Source organism: Brassica rapa, chromosome A03 (assembly GCF_000309985.2).
Source record: "Brassica rapa cultivar Chiifu-401-42 chromosome A03, CAAS_Brap_v3.01, whole genome shotgun sequence".
In the NCBI taxonomy this organism is placed as follows: Eukaryota; Viridiplantae; Streptophyta; class Magnoliopsida; order Brassicales; family Brassicaceae; genus Brassica; species Brassica rapa.
The window spans coordinates 24,482,292-24,502,210 of NC_024797.2; the positions used below are offsets into that span (position 1 = coordinate 24,482,292).

Consider the following 19,919-nt stretch of genomic DNA (forward strand, 5'->3'; position numbering starts at 1 on the left):
AGATAAGGATATAGAGTTATATATTTCCTATTCTAGTTATTTCCATTATTCCGATTAGGTTTAGGAGATATCACAAAGGTTGTATAAATATTGGCTTAACGCCTTCTTAATACACAAGTTATTATTCAGCAACTCATAAACTTGTCATGGTATCAGAGCATTGATCCGTTTCTTTCAAATTCATCATTCTTGAGCTGCCTCTGTTTTTCATTCACGAAAACAGAGCCGCTTGATTTACGGATTTTTTTTCAACTTACTTAAAGATTTTTTTCGGCTGTGCACGATGGGAGACACAACCGGAGTACCTAAAAGACGCACCATCTCACCTTATGACCTCACGTCCGGCGACAACCCGGGTGCGGTGATTTCATCCCCGTTACTTAACGGTACGAACTATGATGAGTGGGCAATTAACTTGCGTATGGCGCTGAGTTCACGCAAGAAGTTTGGATTTATTGATGGAAGTATTCCAAAACCACCTGCCGATTCCTCAAACCTTGAAGACTGGATCGCGAATAATCACTTGTTGGTTGGATGGATCAAACAAACCATTGAACCAAAACTCCGATCTTCGATATCCACTCGCGAGGTAGCTAAGGAACTGTGGGATATAATTAAGAAGAGATTCTCGGTGAAGAGTGGAGCACGGCTACAACAGCTTCGCAACTCTCTTGCCACTTGTAAACAGAACGGAGCGTCTGTTGATGATTACTTTGGTAGGCTTACCAAAATTTGGGATGGCATTCGGGAATGTATGAATTCTAAACAATGTAACTGCGGAAAGTGCGAGTGCGATCTCAATACAGCACATGAAGCGGAGAGAGAAATACTTCGTGTTCATGATTTTCTGGCAGGTCTTGATGATTCAGCTCATGGTGTTATTCGGTCTCAAATTTGTGCTGTGACGCCACTTCCGGATCTTGATAGCGTGTATCAGACGATTCTTCAGAATGAGACAATAAGGTCGACTGTAGCTCAAGAAAATCAAGTCATGAGTTTTGCCTCACAACTCAACTCTAGTCGGGAACAGCCCCTACGCTCAAACGACAACTTTCACTCATCGTCATATCCTACAAATCGAGATCCATCGAGGAAGTGTACGGTGTGTGGAAAAACCGGCCATGAGGCAAGCTCTTGTTTTCGAGTGGTTGGATTTCCTGAGTGGTATGGCACGAATGGTCGTGGGCGTGGTGGTCCGGGTCGTGGGCGTGGTACCACACCGCGAGCAAACAGCACACAGATAGTTGCTTCCAACTCGGCGGCGGTTTCTTCTCCTCTGGTCTTAACAGATTCCGATAGACAAGGAATTGCGGGTATATCTGATGAGCAATGGAAGCTAATACAACGTATGGTGGGGAGCAAACCAAAGACTGAACCATTGAGTGGTAAGATTATTTGCAATGAATGGATACTGGATACTGGTGCAACGCACCATATGACTGGACAAGCTGAGTGTCTTGAGGACATACGTCCTATACTTCCAGTCTCTGTTCGATTGCCTACAGGATTGAATGTTCTTGCTTCCCAGCAAGGGACAATTCGATTAAATCCACGATTAATACTTCATAACGTGTACCTCGTTGATGGCTTTGACACAAATTTGATCTCATTTGGTCAATTACTTACTGATAACGGTTTAGTAGGACAGATCACTGATAAAATTTTGATCTTACAGGACCGCACTACGAAGATGCTGATTGGGATGGGTGAACGAGAGAGAGAGGGGCTTTACCGGCTCTGCTGTGCTTCAGAGATCACATCGTTGCATACTAGTGTTGGTGAAGACTCTACCTTATGGCATCATCGTTTGGGTCATCCGTCTTCTCGCATTATCAGTTTGCTTCCGGGTGTTAGCAGTCCTAAGGATTTTTTTAAAAATTGTGATGTTTGCTTACGCGCAAAACAGACTAGACAATGTTTTCCAGAGAGTTCTACTTATTCTAATGAAATTTTTGATTTGATTCACTGTGATTTATGGGGTCCTTATCGCACCACGGCATTGTGTGGCACACGTTACTTTCTGACCATAGTAGATGATCACTCTCGAGCTGTTTGGGTATATCTTCTACAAGATAAGACATCTGTCTCGCGTCATCTTAAAGAGTTTCTGGCCTTGGTTCATACACAATTTTCAAAGAAAGTAAAAACCATACGATCTGATAATGGGACAGAGTTCGTATGTTTATCAAGATATTTTCAAGAGAATGGAATTCAGCATGAGACTTCATGTGTATACACACCACAACAGAATGGGCGAGTTGAGCGTAAACATCGCCATATACTCAATATAGCACGGGCGTTACGTTTTCAAGCTCATCTTCCTATTGAATATTGGGGAGAGTGTGTGAAAACTGCAGTATACTTGATGAATCGTACTCCTTCTCAACTTCTAAATGGCAAAACACCGTTTGAGAAATTGTATGGGAGGACTCCATCGTTTAATCATCTCAAGGTTTTTGGATGCTTGGCGTATGCACACAATATCAATCATAGAGGAGATAAATTTGCTCCTCGGAGCCGTCGATGCGTTTTCTTGGGGTATCCTACCGGTAAGAAAGGTTGGCTTCTACTTGATCTTGACAAACAGAGCACATTTATATCAAGAGATGTCGTTTTTTCTGAGAACACGTTTCCATTTGCGGCTGTAACTTCATCACCAGAACTTTCTGAGACCACGCCTGTGCTAGGCGAGGTTTCATTTGATGACACAGATTCTGATACATCAGAGGTTGAGCTAGCTGCAACAGAAGAAATTATACAGGAAGCTCCAGCAACTGATGCGAATATACAAGAAGATTTGATTATTGCTCCTACGGCTGGTGAAACAGAGACTACTATTGAGAATCTGCCTGTGATTGTTGAGAACTTAGGCAGAGGTCTTCGAACTAAGACACCATCAACTCGCTTACGTGACTATGTAGTCAACACAGTTACTCTCGACACTTCTCTCTCTCTCTCTTCAACTTCACCTACTCATCAGTCATCTTCAGGTTCGGTTTATCCTCTCTCAAATTTTCTCTCTTGTGAAAAATTCTCTGACTCACATCGCAGCTTCTTAGCATCAATATCATCACTTCATGTGCCACGTTCCTTTAAAGAAGCTATGCTTGACAAAATATGGAAGGATTCGATGGGCACTGAGGTTACTGCTTTAGAGAGTCAGCATACATGGGATCTAGAACCATTACCACCGGGTAAGAAGGCCCTTGATAATAAATGGATCTATACGATCAAGTATCGGGCTGATGGTACGGTTGAGAGACCAAAATCGAGGCTGGTCGTATGTGGAAACAGGCAAAAATATGGTGTAGACTACACAGACACGTTTTCTCCCGTTGCAAAGATGACGACAGTGAGAGTGTTTCTGGATTATGCTGCTAAACATAATTATGAAGTCCATCAAATGGATGTACACAATGCTTTTCTGCATGGTGATCTTAATGAAGAGGTATACATGAAGATTCCACAAGGGTTTTCTTCGTCTAATGAAACAAGAGTGTGTAGACTTCGGAAGTCTCTTTATGGCTTGAAGCAAGCTCCTCGATGTTGGTTTGCTAAGCTTACAGAAGCTCTCATCAAATATGGCTTTACTCAAACTAAGTCGGATTACTCCCTATTCGTCTACTCCAAGAATGGTGTCTCTATTCGCTTACTAGCATATGTAGATGATCTAATTATATCAGGAAGTACACTCGCAGAAATTCAGTCCCTGAAGGACTATCTATCTTTGTGCTTTCATATGAAAGATCTTGGTCATCTCAAGTATTTTTTGGGCATAGAAGTAGCTCGGAGTCCTTCTGGTTTCTACTTATGTCAGCGCAAATATGCAACTGATATTGTTACTGAAGTTGGTTTACTCGGGTGTAAACCGGCTGGGTCTCCTATGGATCAGAATCACCAGCTGGCTAGGCTTAAAGGTCTAGTGATTTCAGAACCAGAACGTTATCGCAGACTCGTCGGTCGTCTCATTTATCTAGCAGCTACTCGACCTGATTTGACCTATGCTATTCATATCTTGTCTCTATTTATGCATGCACCTCAGGAAGAGCATTGGCTTGCTGCACTAAAAGTTGTCCGATATCTCAAGGGAACTTTGGGTCAAGGTATTATTCTTGATGCAAAATCTACGTTTCATGTAACCGGTTGGTGTGACTCAGACTGGGGAGGCTGTCCTGTTTCTCGACGTTCTCTTAGCGGATGGATTGTTCAGCTTGGTGCTTCTCCAATAGCATGGAAAACAAAGAAACAAGACACAGTTTCATGCTCATCTGCAGAGGCTGAATATCGTGCCATGGGTGCGATAACAAAGGAACTTTTATGGATCAAAGGTCTTCTTAAAGAAATTGGTATTGATCATCCAGAACCAATGACACTACATTGTGATAGTCAGCCGGCGATTCATATAAGTTCTAATCCTGTATTTCATGAGAGGACTAAGAATATTGAAATAGAATGTCATTTCATCAGAGATGAGATAGTTAAAGGAGTCCTGAAACCATCGTATGTCCCTACTAAGGAACAGCTTGCAGACATATTTACTAAGGCATTGGGGAGAAAGGAGTTTGAAGTTTTTTTATCCAAGTTGGGCATTCGAAACTTACATGCTCCACCTTGAGGGGGGGTATTGAGATAAGGATATAGAGTTATATATTTCCTATTCTAGTTATTTCTATTATTCCGATTAGGTTTAGGAGATATCACAAAGGTTGTATAAATATTGGCTTAACGCCTTCTTAATACACAAGTTATTATTCAGCAACTCATAAACTTGTCAACATCATTCTAAGTTTCCTTATCGTATGTTAGATATTTGAATTTCGTTATTTTACGCTAGATATTCTATATTTTGTTATGCTTTGACTGAAACAAGGACCGCATCATTATTTTCCTTTACCTTTTTTTTTAGTTCTATTACTTTGTGCCTTTACAATATATATAGCAATGCAAGGGAGGTTGATTTAGATGGTCCTGCATATATATGAGGTTGTAATACATATGCGAGTCTACCTTATGATTATATGCCGATTGTGACTAATATGTTGGAAAAACAAAAGTAAAATGAACATCTACGTTTTAACTTCTTCTAAAGAAAAAAAAAATCAAACAAATACGCATATTCTATCTTTGCTTAACCGACAAACAGTAGAATAGAAGGAAAGTACAATTGACATGTGGTCTATTTAGGTTATCCGTGCATATTTGTACCATCATTAAGTCGCGGTTTAGATTACCGTATTCAAAGAACGGATTCACAAATTAAAGTTATATAGCTTATATTTACCTCTGGTTCTGAACTGAAAAGAACCGTCTCCGATTAAAAGAGCTTCTGACATTCATTTAGTAATTAGTAGTAAAAGCCTTTGACAAAAAAAAAACACTATTGGAAGCAATATATTGAGATGTTTTTATTGTCGAGGAACTCGTGGTCAAATTTAAAAAAAAGGGTTTGGTACGCTAACAAGTTTCAGGTCTTAGGTAAGACCGTACGAGTAATTTGATAGCAAAACTAAGTCACATTGTTCCTAAACATTCACATAGATATGAACTCTTATTTTAGGTTCCTCTGCATACTAAAAAAAAATGGACTATTCATAAACTACACTTCATTTTTATGGGATTAGTTTGCATCTCTCTATAGATTCGGATACTTTCATGTTAATAAGAAACAAAAATATTTCTTTTTCCTCGCATATTTTAATTGTGTATTAGTTCAGTAAAGGAAAATCTATATTTTATAACACAGGAAGCTGATTTTGATATATAGTTTAAGTTCTCTGTCAAAAGAAAATTTAAAATCTACAAAATAGTGTTAGTTGATTGAATAGATATTTGATATGGAAGAATAGGAAGAAATATGATGGAGTTTAAGAATAGGAAGAAGATGTTTTACGAATAGGTCATAAGACAAACATTTTTGGAATAAAAGTGGTATAGTAGATTTTGACGGAGTAAATAACACAAGGTCGAATCTCACACCATTGCATTCGGAATTTAAAATTCCTTATTTGGGTTATATATAGAAAGTATGATAACGAAACGTGACATTTGCGACAAATTTCTCTAAATTAGTGAAAATGGTTTAAGAATCATGGGAATAGTCTGCTTTTGCAATATACATGGAGAAGTTCTCAAGAAAGAATAATTTCAGCACATTCGTGATCACACTTGTGCTCTGAACTTAAAATACAATGTTGAAAAGTTATGTACGGGTTTTTCTGAGTCAATGCATGTCCTCTATCGTATACATAGACTTAAAATTTGAATAAGAAATGTGGATAGAGCCTGTTGTATTGATAAAAAAAAATGCGACGGAGCTCGTAGATGACTAAAACTTTTATATATGTAAATTTATTATGTAGTTTACAGTTTATATATTTGTGTGTGTGTGTGTGAATTGATGTGGTTTACGGTTTCTTTTCTTTTATTCAAGTCTAAACTCAAAAGACAAATTATACTTAATGCGTATTTATTTGTTAATAACGTTTTTGGGTCAAAATATATATGTTAGTGATCTGTATTTGGTTAATTAAGTTAAAGCGTCGGTCCATCATTTGAATGAATCAGTGAACAAAATATTAATCTTTTATCGAAAGTTTGGTTACCATTGCTTTATAGTAAACCAAACACATAATACTATGATTAGCCCATGGGTGATATATAGGTAGTCATGAGTGAAAAAGACAGATTCCTATGAAATCATATGCGTATCAATGAACATTTATAAGTATTAACCTAACGATACACACGTATAAAGAGATAAATCACTATCTTATAAATCATTTAAAAACAAATTTAAGAAAAAGCATTCAACCTAAAAAGTTAACGAACGTGAAGACCGAATTGGAGGGATTATCGGCTGTAAATGGCATCATATAATAAAGTCCTTTTATCGACGAACAAAAGACGGCGAACGTGAAGCATTCTTTTCTATTAAAAGCAAATCGTATTTTTTTAGGAATAAAGCCAAAAACTAATGACTTATCGCACGACCCAAATGGACCCCATATAGTGTATATTGTTTCTGTTAATATAGATTAATATCACCCAAAATAAATTAAAGCATCGTGACTTTCTTATCATTTTATAAACATACGTACGATTTGTATTTTATGTAAATCTCAAGAAAGCTTTATTGTTAATATCAGATAAAGGATATAATATGATAGTGTTGACATCAATTGGTATATAGCTTTAGTTTTTAAATGAACCTCAAATATATTACTAACCACACATATTAGTAGGCACTTGTAGTATATGCTTTATAGGGCATAAACTATTTTTTAAATTTTCTATATAAAAAAATCAAAACATATGAAATTTTATGTCGTTTTGGAATTTTACAGCATTGCACAAAAAAAAAGAGAGATAAAGAGAGATATTCACAATATAAACCAAAATATATAGTTAAATAGTGGTTTATGTTAGTGTCGTCATTGTGTCAATCCATATACAAATTCGGTATAATACATATTGTCAACAAGAATACTATGAAGAGGCAGGTACTTAATACATATACACAGTTTTGGTCTGTTAAGCAGAATTATTATGCCAGAATAGATACGAATCAGAATATTCAATAATCAACACGAACTGAAAGCCTCTTATTCACACTTAGGATTGTTTAAGCACTATTAACCAATGTGGAAAAGTATCAAATTTTAGTGATGAAAATATAAACATCAAAAGGAACTAGAAGGCAGCAAATCGGTTCATTGTGCTAAACTGGGGACCGTTTAATGTGAATTTTAAATCAAGAAAGAGGAGATTGATTAACTAAATTGAATATTTAAATAATTTATAAAAAAACAATTGAATCAATTCCTTTAACTTAAAAAAATAGATTATCGACTATAATATCATAAGAAAATGGATTACATGATACATAGTGGATTCAAATTGCAGACAAGATCCTACCTTATAATATTTTTCTCTTTTCTACTTTATTGGCACCTCTCAACTGAATCTCTTATTTTAGTAGTCGAATAAAAATGATTTGATTCTTTTTTGGTCAAAAAATGATACTCCCTCCGTTTTTTAATATAAGTCGTTTTAGAATTGTGCACGTAGATTAAGAAATCATTAATTTTTTATATTTTATAAACAAAAACATCATTTATTATTTACCTAACCACAAATTAACCAATAATAAAATAGAAAGTATATTATCATTGGTTACATAACATTAAGTGTTAATAAATTTTACATAGAAAACCGAAAACATCATATAATTTGGAACATAAAAATTCCTCTAAAACGACTTATATAAAAATACGGAGGGAGTATATATTTTTTTCTCAGAGCTGATTTATTTCTTTATTCAAAAGCAGAAAGGAAATGATTTAATCGAGCTAAGGTGGTATGACCCATATATAATTAGAAAAGGCCCAATAAGTCTAGATTCTTAAAAACCTTGAAAGAGAATTTGCTTATGACTTACGAGAATGTTATACAATATGTGAAAATTACTTGAACAAGATTGACAGGACTTGGTAGCTAAACTTTATCTTTAAAACAAATAAATTTGTACATTTGATGCTATTGTGGAACTCATCTTCAAGAACTTTGTCATATAAAAACTCGAATAGGTGCTTCTATAAAAGAAACATCAAGAGGTCTCCAAGTAACAAGTTGCAGAAGCTTCAGCTTCATCTAACTCAATATCCCCACAAGTAGATAGAATTGTTGCAAATATATAATCATCAACCTCAAACCCCTCTGCCTCCATTCTATACATTAGCTTCAACGCTTCCCTGCAAAACCCATTCCTCGCATAGCCCATTATCATCGCCTTCCATGAGACCAAGTTCTTCTCAGGCATACTGTCGAATACCCTAAAAGCTTCAGAGACAAACCCACATTTTGCATACATATGAATCAAAGCACTTCCCACAAAGACATTCGACAGAGCATGATTCTTCTCCGCAATGGAATGGATTGATCTGCCGATAAGAAGAGCTTCTGAGTTAGCACAAGCTTTCAAAGCCGAGGAGTATGTAAACGGGTTTGGCTCCACACCGTCCTGAATCATCTCTTTCAAGAAGTCCAGCGCTTCTGCTTCGTGTCCTAAGCTCGAACATCCAGAGATCATAGCTGTCCATGAAACCACATCTCTGGATGGCAACTGCTGAAGAACATTGAAAGCGTCACGAGACTCTCCGCATTTACAGTACAGCCAAACCAAAGTACTCCCTATGTAGACATTCTTTTCGATCGAGTTCTTAATGATCTGAGCATGAAGCTCCTTCCCCAACAGTAAAGCCCCAACAGATCCACACGCTCTAAGGATGCTTACCACTGTCAGATTGTTAGCTATCAAATGCCGCCTCTTCATCACCCTAAAGAGGCTAATAGCATCCTCTCCAAAACCTTCTCGAGCATGTGCAGCGATTATCGAAGTCCACGTGACCGTGTTTCTATTGCTCATCCCATCAAACACTTTCCTACAATCTGAAATCTCCCCACACTTAGCATACATGTCCATTAACGAAGTTCCTACAAAAACATCTTTCTTAATCATCTTCTTAACCACCAAGCTGTGCACTTGCCTCCCAAATCTCAACGCTTTCTCCTCACTACAAGCCTTCAAGATACTACACACCGTAAACTCATTAGGCAAAAACCCATGCTCCAACATTCCGATAAACATAACTATAGCTTTGTTCCCATGCCCTTTTCTCGAACAAGCGGATATAACAGCCGTCCAAGATATCACATCCTTCTCCTCCATCATATCAAAAGCTCGTAACGCACTCGTCAACTCACCGCACTGGGCGTAAAAGTAAACGAGAGAGCTCTCAACAATGAGATTCTCCACTCTAACTTTCACCATACTACCGTGAACCTGCCTCCCTAGCTCAAACTCTGGTCTCCTACTACACAGATTCAACAGACACACAAACATCCTCCCGTTAGTATAACGAATCCCATGCTTCACGTAATCCTCAAACAGCGAAAACGCCTCATCTTCGAGACCGTACTTCAAGTACCCATCTATCATCGCGGTCCAAGTAACAGTGTTTCTCTCAGGCATACTGTCGAACACTTTACGTGCATAAACCAAATCGCCAAGCCTCACACAAGCACTAATCAAATTGTTACCGAAGTAGATCACTTGATCGTCGAAACACTTCAAGGCCATCGCGTGAATCCTTTTGATTAGCCGCATCCCGTTTGAAGCCTGTAGCCACTCCGCGAGCAGAGCGTAATCAACTCGGGAAGAATCATAGCTCGCATTCTCTCCGGGAAGCTCTAAACCGAAGTTATCGCTGAAACCCATATCGAAAGTTGATCTCTTTCTGGAAAAGAGACGAAACCCAGATGATCTTCTGTTCCTCTGTTCATCTCGCTTCGGTCTCGAGTCGGTAATGAGAGGAGGTAAAGTCGACGACTTGAGTGTTCGCGTCGCCGGAATCTCTGGAATCCGGAGGTGGGGTTGAATCAACGTTAACGAGAACATCGGAATCGGAGAAGATTCAGATAAAGCTCTCTCCTTTTTAAGAAATTAATCTGAAACTTTTAATTATGACGACAACAACAAATAATATCTCCGGTTGGGTTATAGTACAGACTACAGACATGCCTGAAAAAAATAAATAAAATAAATGATTGTATAACCAATGATAATGAAACACGTGTCTCGCCACTTGCCACTTTCAAACACAATAGTAACTCTCTCCTGGAAACCTTTGAGTTGCTCCACGATCTCACAAAACGTGTCTCTCTAACTACAGTTATCATCAGTTTTCAGATTCTACTTCGACATTTTTTTATGTTTGTTCGTATTTTTCAGCTTTTATTTTTGATTTTTTTGAAGCAAAGTTGAAATGATTTTGTAGTTTTTAAATTTATTTTGTAAAGCTTCTCTGAGACTTTTTTTCCTTTTATGGGGTCAAAACTCGGGAGAAGAAAAGTCAGAGTCAGAGTTTCATTACTCATTATAAGCTTTTTTAGACGAGAAGTTGATAGGGGATATTCGTTTCTTCTTCTTCGATTTTTCTGGGGTCTCTTCCTCTTCCTTATCCAAAAGGTTCGATGAAACAGGTGAACAAAGCTTCTCTTCTTCTTTCTTTCGTCTCCTTTCACTTCATATTTACATTTTTGTGTGTGTTTATGGTTGGTTAATCGTTGACGATGAAAAATTAGATTACGTGATTAACGGAATCATTAGCTACAGCCCTCTTTTCATGTTCATATATCATGTGCTGTTCATATAACCTCAGCAAATTAGTTTTACGTTTTTTCTTAATAGACACGTTTTTAATAGTTTAATAAAAACCTGATTTAAGTGTTCCGATATGTAATGTTATGCCGGACTCTGTCTCTAGGCTCTGTTCTTTGTTTTCTTATCTGGAGATGTCTGTGAATTTGCAGGATTCGATGAATAGATCATGTCTCTGTAGTATCTTGATCACCACTGCTCTGATCTGTGGTGCTTACTTCATTGGAAATGCTTATATTGATGAAGAATTTAAAGAGGTAAATTCTCTTCTTCTTCTTTTTGTATTTGACAACACGTAAGCTATATTTTATGTTTTATAAGGGCATCTCCATGGTACACAAAAATAGAGTAACACAACAACATTACTCTATATTTCACTCTATTATAGAGTGAACCATATTTACTCTACTTTAGAGTGAAATATAGAAAAAGTTATTGTGTGCCATTGGAGATGGTCTAACACTTCCCTTTTCTCGGTTGTAATCAGTGTTATCGATTGTAATCAGTGTTGACTATTTTTCCATGACATGGAAGAACATGATTATTCTTGAAGAATTCAAGTTTTATAGTTAATACTAGATAGATTGTTCTGATTTTGGTATAATAATTATTTTAAATTTTTGCAGAAATTGCTGAGATGGGAAATCACTAATAGGATGTATAACGTCACTGATAAGATACAGAACGTCGCTGATAAGATGCATAACGTCACTGATAAGATACATAACGTCGCTGATAAGATGCAGAACGCAACGTCCCCTACATGCGAGGTTTGTTTTTGAAGAATAAGCTAAGTTTTGTTTAGTTTTCTTTGTAAGATTTTTTGATACCTAAAATTTACGATTAATATTTTTTCACTAGAATCTCAATAAGCCATTGGGTACTGAGGCATTACCGCAGGGAATTATCGTCAAAACATCAAACTTGGAACCGCAACATCTATGGAACTACCGTCACAATAAAAAGGTAGTAAACTGGTCATAGATTTCCTCAAAATACTTGTAATATTTCACTTTTTTGTTTTGTTTATGTAGCCTAATCTTTTGTCGTATGTTCTACTTTCTCGGTTTATTTTCAGGGGAACCCGAACCGTGCAATGAGTTTGTTAGCCATGGCAGTTGGAATCAAGCAAAAGGATATAGTCAACAATGTTATCCAAAAGGTTTTGTATTTGTCTTTTTTCACTCAATAAGATTTTTAGCCCTTTTATGTTAATGAAACTGTACTAAATGCTTTGATTTCAGTTTCATTCTCGAGATTTTGTGGTCATGCTTTTTCATTACGACGGTGTTGTGGAAGATTGGAAGCAGTATCCATGGAATGAATATGCAATTCATGTTTCCGTGATGAATCAAACGAAATGGTTCATTTCTTGAAATTTTTGTAATATATTTTTCGCATAATATTATGAATATCCAATAGTTTCATGATGTTAATGCCACAGGTGGTTCGCCAAGCGGTTCTTGCATCCTGATATAGTTGCAGAGTATGAGTATATATTTCTTTGGGACGAAGATCTTGGTGTAGCTCATTTCAATCCTCAACGGTACTCCACCAAATCTATGCTTTTGTTTCTTTTTATCTTTCTTGTTTTTTTATTTGCATGATGAGATCTTTGTATTATTAGATACTTATCTATTGTCAAAGAAGAAGGTTTTGAGATATCGCAACCCGCTCTTGACACTACAAAAACAAAGGTGCACTATCCTATCACCGCTCGTCGCAAGAAGTTAAAATTTCATAGACGTATGTATAAAAACAAAGGCAGTGTGCGTTGCGATGATCGTAGCACTGATCCTCCCTGCACCGGGTAAAAGTTTTATAATAATGTTCGGTGAATCTCTTCCTCTCATTTCCGGTTATAACATGTAACATGGATCTGTTAGGTGGGTAGAAATGATGGCACCTGTTTTCTCTAGATCAGCATGGAGATGCTCTTGGTATATGATTCAGGTAACTTTTTGGTTTTCGTTTGGTTATTTGCCTATCTCTAGGATGACCTCATAGTTTTAATGCGTTCGTTTTCGATGCAGAACGATTTGATACATGCCTGGGGCTTGGATCTGCAGCTTGGTTATTGTGCTCAAGTTAGTTTTCCTTACCTTTTATGTTTTCTTAACAGCTTTTAATAAGTTAATAACCATCTACTACCTCGGTTCTTAATTAAAATAAATTCTTGGTCGTGGATAGGGTGATCGGAAGAAAAATGTAGGTGTTGTTGATGCGGAGTACATAGTGCATTACGGTCTTCCCACACTGGGTGTGGTTGTAACTGCTTCAAGCTCTTCACGGAATGAGACAAACCCGAAATCACGGGTACGACAAGTTTTTTTCAAGTGTTTTGTATATGTTTCTTGAAGTGAAATATATGTTTTGATAATCTTATTTTTATTGAGAAGGTTTCACAAGAATCATCAGAGTCTCGTGAAGTGGATAATAGACCAGAAGTGAGGAGGAAATCATATGTGGAGATGAAGAGATTCAAGGAACGTTGGAAGAAAGCTGTGGAGGATGATATATGTTGGGTCGATCCATATTGAAAACCTAAGCGGTGTATGTAAACCGAACAAGACCGGATTACATTCGCAAATAGACTTTTGAGATTGTGTTCTTGTTATTTTGTGGTCTAGTGTATACATACCATTGTTCTGGTACATTAGGCAAAAGAATCAGTGTATGTACTTGCGTTTAGTATTGGACCACATAAATGTAGTTTTGTTGTTGATGATATTATATTAACTAGATTTTGTTCCACAATTTAAAACAAAAATAATTTTTAAAATAATCATACGGTTAGGAACAATATTCTAGATAATATATAATTGTAAATGTAAAAATTAAAATATTCTGATCATGTATTATATGGTTTAGTAATTTACATACATGAAAATAAATAAAAATTATTTCAAATGTACACATGATTTTATTTTTAAAAAATCTAATTAGTTCGATTATTTTTGGATATATATATATATATATTAGACTGTATCTATTGCTCTAAGTTGAACCATAAGCGTCTCTTTGATTCTAAATTGGTTAAAATCAGATTATTTTATAAGGTAAGTTTGTTTGTTTCTTTTATTATCTCGTGTAATATATTTTTTAAAAATTAATTATAATTCAATATACATATTTTGTAATAAATAGGATTTTTTTGTTTCGGAGTTGCATAACCAAACATAATCAATACATTTTTCAAAGCTCATGCACACATATAAATATTTACTAAAAAATCATACAAGTTATAAATATTTCGTTTCAACTGTTAGTTAGTTTTAAGTAATTTGTAATTTAAATATGTAAAAATAATTGAACATTATATTAATTAGACCTATGTTTTATTGAAAGAATCTGGATTGTTTGCTATAAACTGCATATATTTCTCTCAAAATGAAACTTGATGTCTTATAATTAGGCTAAATGTATCGAATTATTTTTATTTAATTTTGTTTGGTTCTTATTTTAAAAATTTTAAAATATTTTGTATAGTTTAATATAAATTATTTCGAAATAAATAGAAAATTTAAAATTATGTCAAAATTAAATTTCATAAAATACGATCATTAGTTTTTTAAACGTTCATATGATATAAATTATTTGTAGAATTAGTAAATTGTAATAATTTGTTGTATTTTTTCTTTCATTTTTATCGATTCTAAGTCATTTTGTAATTTATATTTATGAAATTGGTTTTTTAATAATATAAATATAAGGATTTGGATATTGGTTTAGTTGTTATATTTCAGGTATATTTGATTGCGTCAGTTTTTAAATTGAGTCATAATTTTCTTTGGTTTACGTTATACTAAAACAAGATTAATTTTAATTACATTTTTTTATATTATTAAATATTTTTATAAAATTTATAAAAAAAGTATCTGTTGTTTCGATAAAATTAATAAAATATAGTGTTATGGTATTTATTTAGAGTTGTATAAGCAATGCTAACGGCTGATATTCTAAAAATGTATTGTTCAATTAATTTTTTAAAACTTCATGATATTCAAAAATTGAATAAATTTGATTCCTTAACTTTTTTGATGAAATTGATTCCTTAACTTAGTTGTGATCAACCACAATAATAATTTTAATTTTCAATGTAACATGTTGAATATTTATTTAGTTTTAAGTTAATTGTAACACAAACATTTTTAAAATATGATATTATATGATTCATTTATGTCATTTATAATATATTTATATTTTTCTACTTATAGAATCAAAATAGTTTATGGTAAAATACTATTCTCTTTTCGATCCAATCACACATTTTGAATTATAAAATATATGGTTTTGTAGGTGTTTCCATTTATGTTTTTTTGGGAAAATATAAGAAAGAAAAGAAATAAGTTTTATATTAAAAATTATATATATATATATATATCATATTTTATGAATATTTCCTTTTCTTATTTATTCATATTCCTATTTATGTGAATTGTTTAAGAAAAAAAAAATCATAATTAGAAATTTATTAGGGCAATTCTCCTAAATAGAGCATTTTCAAGTTTTGATCACAAAAATAGACCACAAGGAGAAAAATGACCAAAATGTTTCATTTAATAGGTAAAAAGACCCTAATACCCTAGATATATATATAAAAAAATTTATATAGTTTTAGATTATATGTTTTCAAATTCGAACTTTTTTATAAATTTTTTTTTCAAATTTTTTTTTGTTTTTTTTCAAATTTTCTTTTTTAATTGGAAAATAATTTTTGAATCAATTTTTTTAATTTTTATTTTCAAAATTTTAATATTTATTTTTTATTATAAAATTTTTAAACCTCAATCCCAAATCTCTACCCCTTAACTCTAAACCCTAAGGTTTGTATTAGTTAACCTTAGGAGTATAAATGTATATTTATCTCTTTAATGAAATTTTTTTACCATTTTAATACTTAGAGTCAATATTTGTGACACAAATTTTTTTAGGGATATCCTAGAGTATTTCTCAATTTATTAAGTAAAAAAAAATTAGTACAAGTTATTGCAATATATGTCAGTTATGTAAGAAATTACAATCATGCGGGATAACTTTGTAAATGACCACTCTAAAAATGAATGTCAAAACGACATGTAGGAAACTGACTTCTCAGATAATATTATAGATATATAAGATCAACATTAAATTTTTTTACCTCCGATAAAAACTGAAAATAACTCTTCTGAAAAATATTTGAATTAAAAAATATTAATGGTAGAAGTCAACATTATTTTAATCAACAATTAAATCACTTAATAACAATAATTAAATAAATCATGTAAACATAAATTTTGTACGAAAATTACAGTTTCGATTGATATTTTAAAAAAAATATAAATTGATTTTTTTGTCAAAGAAGATACATGCGGAGTCCTTTCTTTCAAAAAAAAAAAAAAACACATGCAGAGTCCCATTAAACAAAAACTTGGATTAATTTTTTTTTTTTTGAACGACCAACTTGGGTTAGTAAAACTTGGAATTTACAGTTTCCGATGTACAGCAAGTAATAAAGAAGTCTTTCCAAAAAAGATCAAGTAAAATAGAAGATGAAAGAGGTGGAAGATAAAGTTCAAAAAGATGAGAGGTTAAAACAGGTCTTCTACTCGCGGATCTCAACATTAATGTTAGGTCTGGGCACGGATCGAATATTCGAGTTTTTGAAAGTATTTGTGATTTGCTTTGTATGTCACGGATACTAATTTTTCGATTTGTTTTGTTTCGGAAAAATACGGATATTCGGAAAAACGGATATCCGAAAAATAAATAGATATTTGCGGATATTTACGAATACTTACAGATATCTTATATGTTTTGATTAATACAAATAATCTGACAAATTTGATGCAAATTTGTTTTGTAAAATATTTTTTGTAGGATATACATGATAAAAATTAAAAGAAATAGTGAATCTACGTATTTTGTAAATTTTTTCAACTTAGTTAACAATTATAGTAACAAAAAAATTTAAGAAAAAAATATTATTGTCAATAAATGTGTGCTCTTCCTTTTATGTAGTACTTTTATATAAGTAATAATGTGAATAAAATTTATCAAATCATATGTTAGAATAATAATTATATAATTTTATACATTAAAAACTTTAAATATAATCAAGATATACATGTATTTATATGTTGTCGGATCGCATCGGATATCCGCTTTCCAAAATTTTAATATTTGTGATATGCTTCGATTTTAACGGATAGTGATTTTTAGTATTTGCTTTGCTTTGAAAGTTTATAGATATCCAGAATTTTCGGATCGAATAGAAACGAATAACGAATCAAATCAAATTTAACGGATAAAATGTCTAGTCCTGATTAATGTTGTGACCCTTGACCTTGGGTCCTTGACGTTGAGCTTGACCCATAAGGTGAATTGTGATCCTTGACCTATTTATCATTATGTGAAAACGACGTCGTCTGGGTTAGGTTTTGTTTAAATAGATCTCTCTTCCTCGAAGGGACACGAAATCGAAGGGTTTCTTAGTTTTCACAAATCAAAGGTAAACTTCTGATATCGGCATTCTTTTCTGTCTTATTCTGATTTTGATTCTGGGTTGTAAGAGGGTGAGAATGAGCATATTTGCATATTTAGTTATCGTAGTATGTTGTTGCCTTTACCAAAGCCTTTCTAATGTTTGTCACTGACTTAGATACTTATAGAAGTCTAAGATGAACGACAAGGATGAAGAGCTGAAGAAAGTAATAATGGATCTGGAGGAGGAGCGTAGTGATTTAGAAGATGCAAACTCCGAACTCTGCCAAAAACTATGCGAAAGCAATGATGAGATCCGAGAAGCACACAAAGAATTGATTAGTGTAATATATATTTTTATCTTCTTGAATGCTCTAATAATAATAATAAAAATAATAAGTTGTATGGTGGTTTTACCTATGTTTATGTATCTGCAGGGATTAAGAGACTTATCGGATGAAAGTTCGACGATCAGAGTGAAGAATATGGGACGAGTTGATGAAAAACCTTTCCTGAAAGTATGCGAGCAGAGATTCAGTGGCCAAGACGTTGCGCTGCAACACGCCAGGCTTTGCTCTGAATGGCAGAAAATGGTCATGGATTCAAGATGGGAACCATTTAAAATTCAGAGATCTGGAGATAAAATTGAGGTTTTGTTATGTTCTTCCATTTGATTTCTTTCTCAGCACTCCTGTCTGTTTTGCGGATCTTGACTTTGTTATGTTGTCGGTAGGGCGTTGTGGATGAGGAAGATGAGAAACTTAAGAATCTGAGTGAAGAGTGGGGAGAAGACGTGAAGAAGGCAGTCAAGACAGCACTCGAAGAACTGTACGTGTATAATGGAAGTGGCAGGTATCCAGTTCCTGTACTGTGGAATTTTCAACATGGGAGAAAAGCGACAGTCAAGGAAGGGATTATTGCTCACATGAAGCATCAGATCAAAAATCTTAAACGCAAACGAACCTGAAGCAAGCACCTTTGATTGATTGGTTGATCGTTGTAGCAAGTTTGTGGCTTCAGGAATCTTAAGTTTAAGCGTTCTCTTTTTAATTTGTGGTTCTCACTTTGTGTTAAGCCATTTAAAACCCATGCATGGAGGTTTCGTTTGGAATTGCTGCTTTTGTATTTCCTATGAATATAAACTAAGGTCGTGCGTTTTTCTGGCAAACTATGTACATGTTATCTTGTAAGAAACAAGATGTGTTTCTTTTGTTTTTCTTCCGTATTAAAAGGAAATGTGAGACGCTTCAATCTTTGCCCATATGAGAGACTAAACTTCAGACTATCATCGGCTGCGAAACGCGGTCTATAAAACAATCAATTTGTTGTGTATATCCATTTCTTATTCTTAACGATAAAACAACAATTTGTTGTTGACTATAATATTTGAGTTTGGACTACTCTGAGATAAATTTCCTAAGTTTTTGCTTTCGTATTCATCTCTTCGAATTTTGACAAACTAATTTATCAATGATTCTAGCTAGGACCATATTTGTTGATCTGTTAACTTTTTCCTCTATAATAGACAACCAAAATAAAATATCTTAACAAATGAATGGTAAACTAAAAGAACATGTGTGCCAAAAAAAGGTTCTGTAAAAGAACGTTTTTGAAAAAAAAAACCTCAGATATTATGGATTACGAATTGGTCAAATATTGTATATATGAGAACTAAGTCAAAGTATCACTGTTTGATTAGGTCTTATATATAGTAGTCAGTGTCGTGCGAAGAGATATAGGGGCCTGAGGCGAGACAATATTTTTTGTTTACATAATTTTATGAATATTATATATAAAATGAAATAATTCAAAATAACTTATTTTTGCCACATGGACTAAAAATTAGAAAATAAAAAGTGATACATAAAGTATAGAATGTAAAAATTTTGATTAATTTATATTGGTTCATTGAAAATTTTCACCAAATTATCATAGTGTATAAAATGGGATGGAAAATATTAAATTAGTAACATAAAAATGAAGGTTAAAATTGTTTATTAAAATGATGATACTTTTAAGAATATTTAAGTCTCTAAAACTAAGTTACTGTATAAGATGTTTACATATTTTTACATTTACTTATATTCAATGAAAATGATACAAAATATATATAACTAGATAATAATAGATAAGACCTTAATAATCAACAAAATTGCATCAAGTTTTATTTCTGTGATTTTTTCAGCAAATCATCCTAATTTGCATGGGTTAGAACTTAGAAATTGATGACTTTAAAAAA

General features: G+C 33.8%; 3 protein-coding genes across 6 annotated transcripts; 2 read left to right on the forward strand and 1 right to left on the reverse strand.

Moving 5' to 3' along the window:
- Positions 1-8,401: 8,401 nt before the first annotated feature.
- LOC103861000 (pentatricopeptide repeat-containing protein At4g18520, chloroplastic) lies at positions 8,402-10,517 on the reverse strand. Its single transcript, XM_009138690.3, has one exon. The coding sequence runs from the start codon at positions 10,454-10,456 to the stop codon at positions 8,606-8,608; it is 1,851 nt and encodes a 616-aa protein (XP_009136938.1). The 5' UTR covers positions 10,457-10,517; the 3' UTR covers positions 8,402-8,605.
- A 386-nt stretch (positions 10,518-10,903) lies between these two features.
- LOC103861001 lies at positions 10,904-13,951 on the forward strand. 2 transcript variants are annotated; one of them, XM_009138691.3, is made up of 12 exons: positions 10,904-11,040; positions 11,371-11,475; positions 11,845-11,988; positions 12,080-12,184; positions 12,297-12,380; positions 12,463-12,581; positions 12,663-12,764; positions 12,846-13,028; positions 13,105-13,171; positions 13,252-13,305; positions 13,409-13,534; positions 13,618-13,951. In XM_009138691.3, exons 1-12 carry the CDS (start codon positions 11,032-11,034, stop codon positions 13,756-13,758), a joined length of 1,239 nt encoding a protein of 412 aa, XP_009136939.1. In that variant the 5' UTR covers positions 10,904-11,031; the 3' UTR covers positions 13,759-13,951. The 2 variants fall into 2 exon arrangements, with proteins under 2 accessions (XP_009136939.1, XP_033144286.1); XM_033288395.1 differs by lacking the exon at positions 10,904-11,040 and having other exon boundaries at positions 11,261-11,475.
- Positions 13,952-15,948: 1,997 nt separating this feature from the next.
- Positions 15,949-19,770, forward strand: LOC103861167 (factor of DNA methylation 5). Of its 3 annotated transcripts, none has more exons than XM_033288427.1 (4): positions 15,949-17,772; positions 17,869-18,024; positions 18,118-18,330; positions 18,414-19,770. In XM_033288427.1, the coding sequence occupies exons 2-4, from the start codon at positions 17,878-17,880 to the stop codon at positions 18,645-18,647; spliced, it is 594 nt and encodes a 197-aa protein (XP_033144318.1). In that variant the 5' UTR covers positions 15,949-17,772; positions 17,869-17,877; the 3' UTR covers positions 18,648-19,770. The 3 variants fall into 3 exon arrangements, with proteins under 3 accessions (XP_033144318.1, XP_009137118.2, XP_033144317.1); XM_009138870.2 differs by having other exon boundaries at positions 15,949-17,708; XM_033288426.1 differs by having other exon boundaries at positions 15,950-17,708; positions 17,859-18,024.
- The last annotated feature ends 149 nt before the right edge of the window (positions 19,771-19,919 follow it).

Bases quoted from the DNA above. Each gene is read 5' to 3' on its own strand.
- LOC103861001 (XM_033288395.1), top strand. From the start codon at position 11,305: ATGCCGGACTCTGTCTCTAGGCTCTGTTCTTTGTTTTCTTATCTGGAG. The intron at 13,029-13,104 runs GTAAAAGTTTTA...TGGATCTGTTAG, and splicing joins ACTGATCCTCCCTGCACCGG to GTGGGTAGAAATGATGGCAC. The intron at 13,172-13,251 runs GTAACTTTTTGG...TTTTCGATGCAG, and splicing joins GCTCTTGGTATATGATTCAG to AACGATTTGATACATGCCTG.
- LOC103861167 (XM_033288427.1), top strand. From the start codon at position 17,878: ATGAACGACAAGGATGAAGAGCTGAAGAAAGTAATAATGGATCTGGAG. The intron at 18,025-18,117 runs GTAATATATATT...ATGTATCTGCAG, and splicing joins CACACAAAGAATTGATTAGT to GGATTAAGAGACTTATCGGA. The intron at 18,331-18,413 runs GTTTTGTTATGT...TGTTGTCGGTAG, and splicing joins GATCTGGAGATAAAATTGAG to GGCGTTGTGGATGAGGAAGA.
- LOC103861000 (XM_009138690.3), bottom strand. From the start codon at position 10,456: ATGTTCTCGTTAACGTTGATTCAACCCCACCTCCGGATTCCAGAGATT.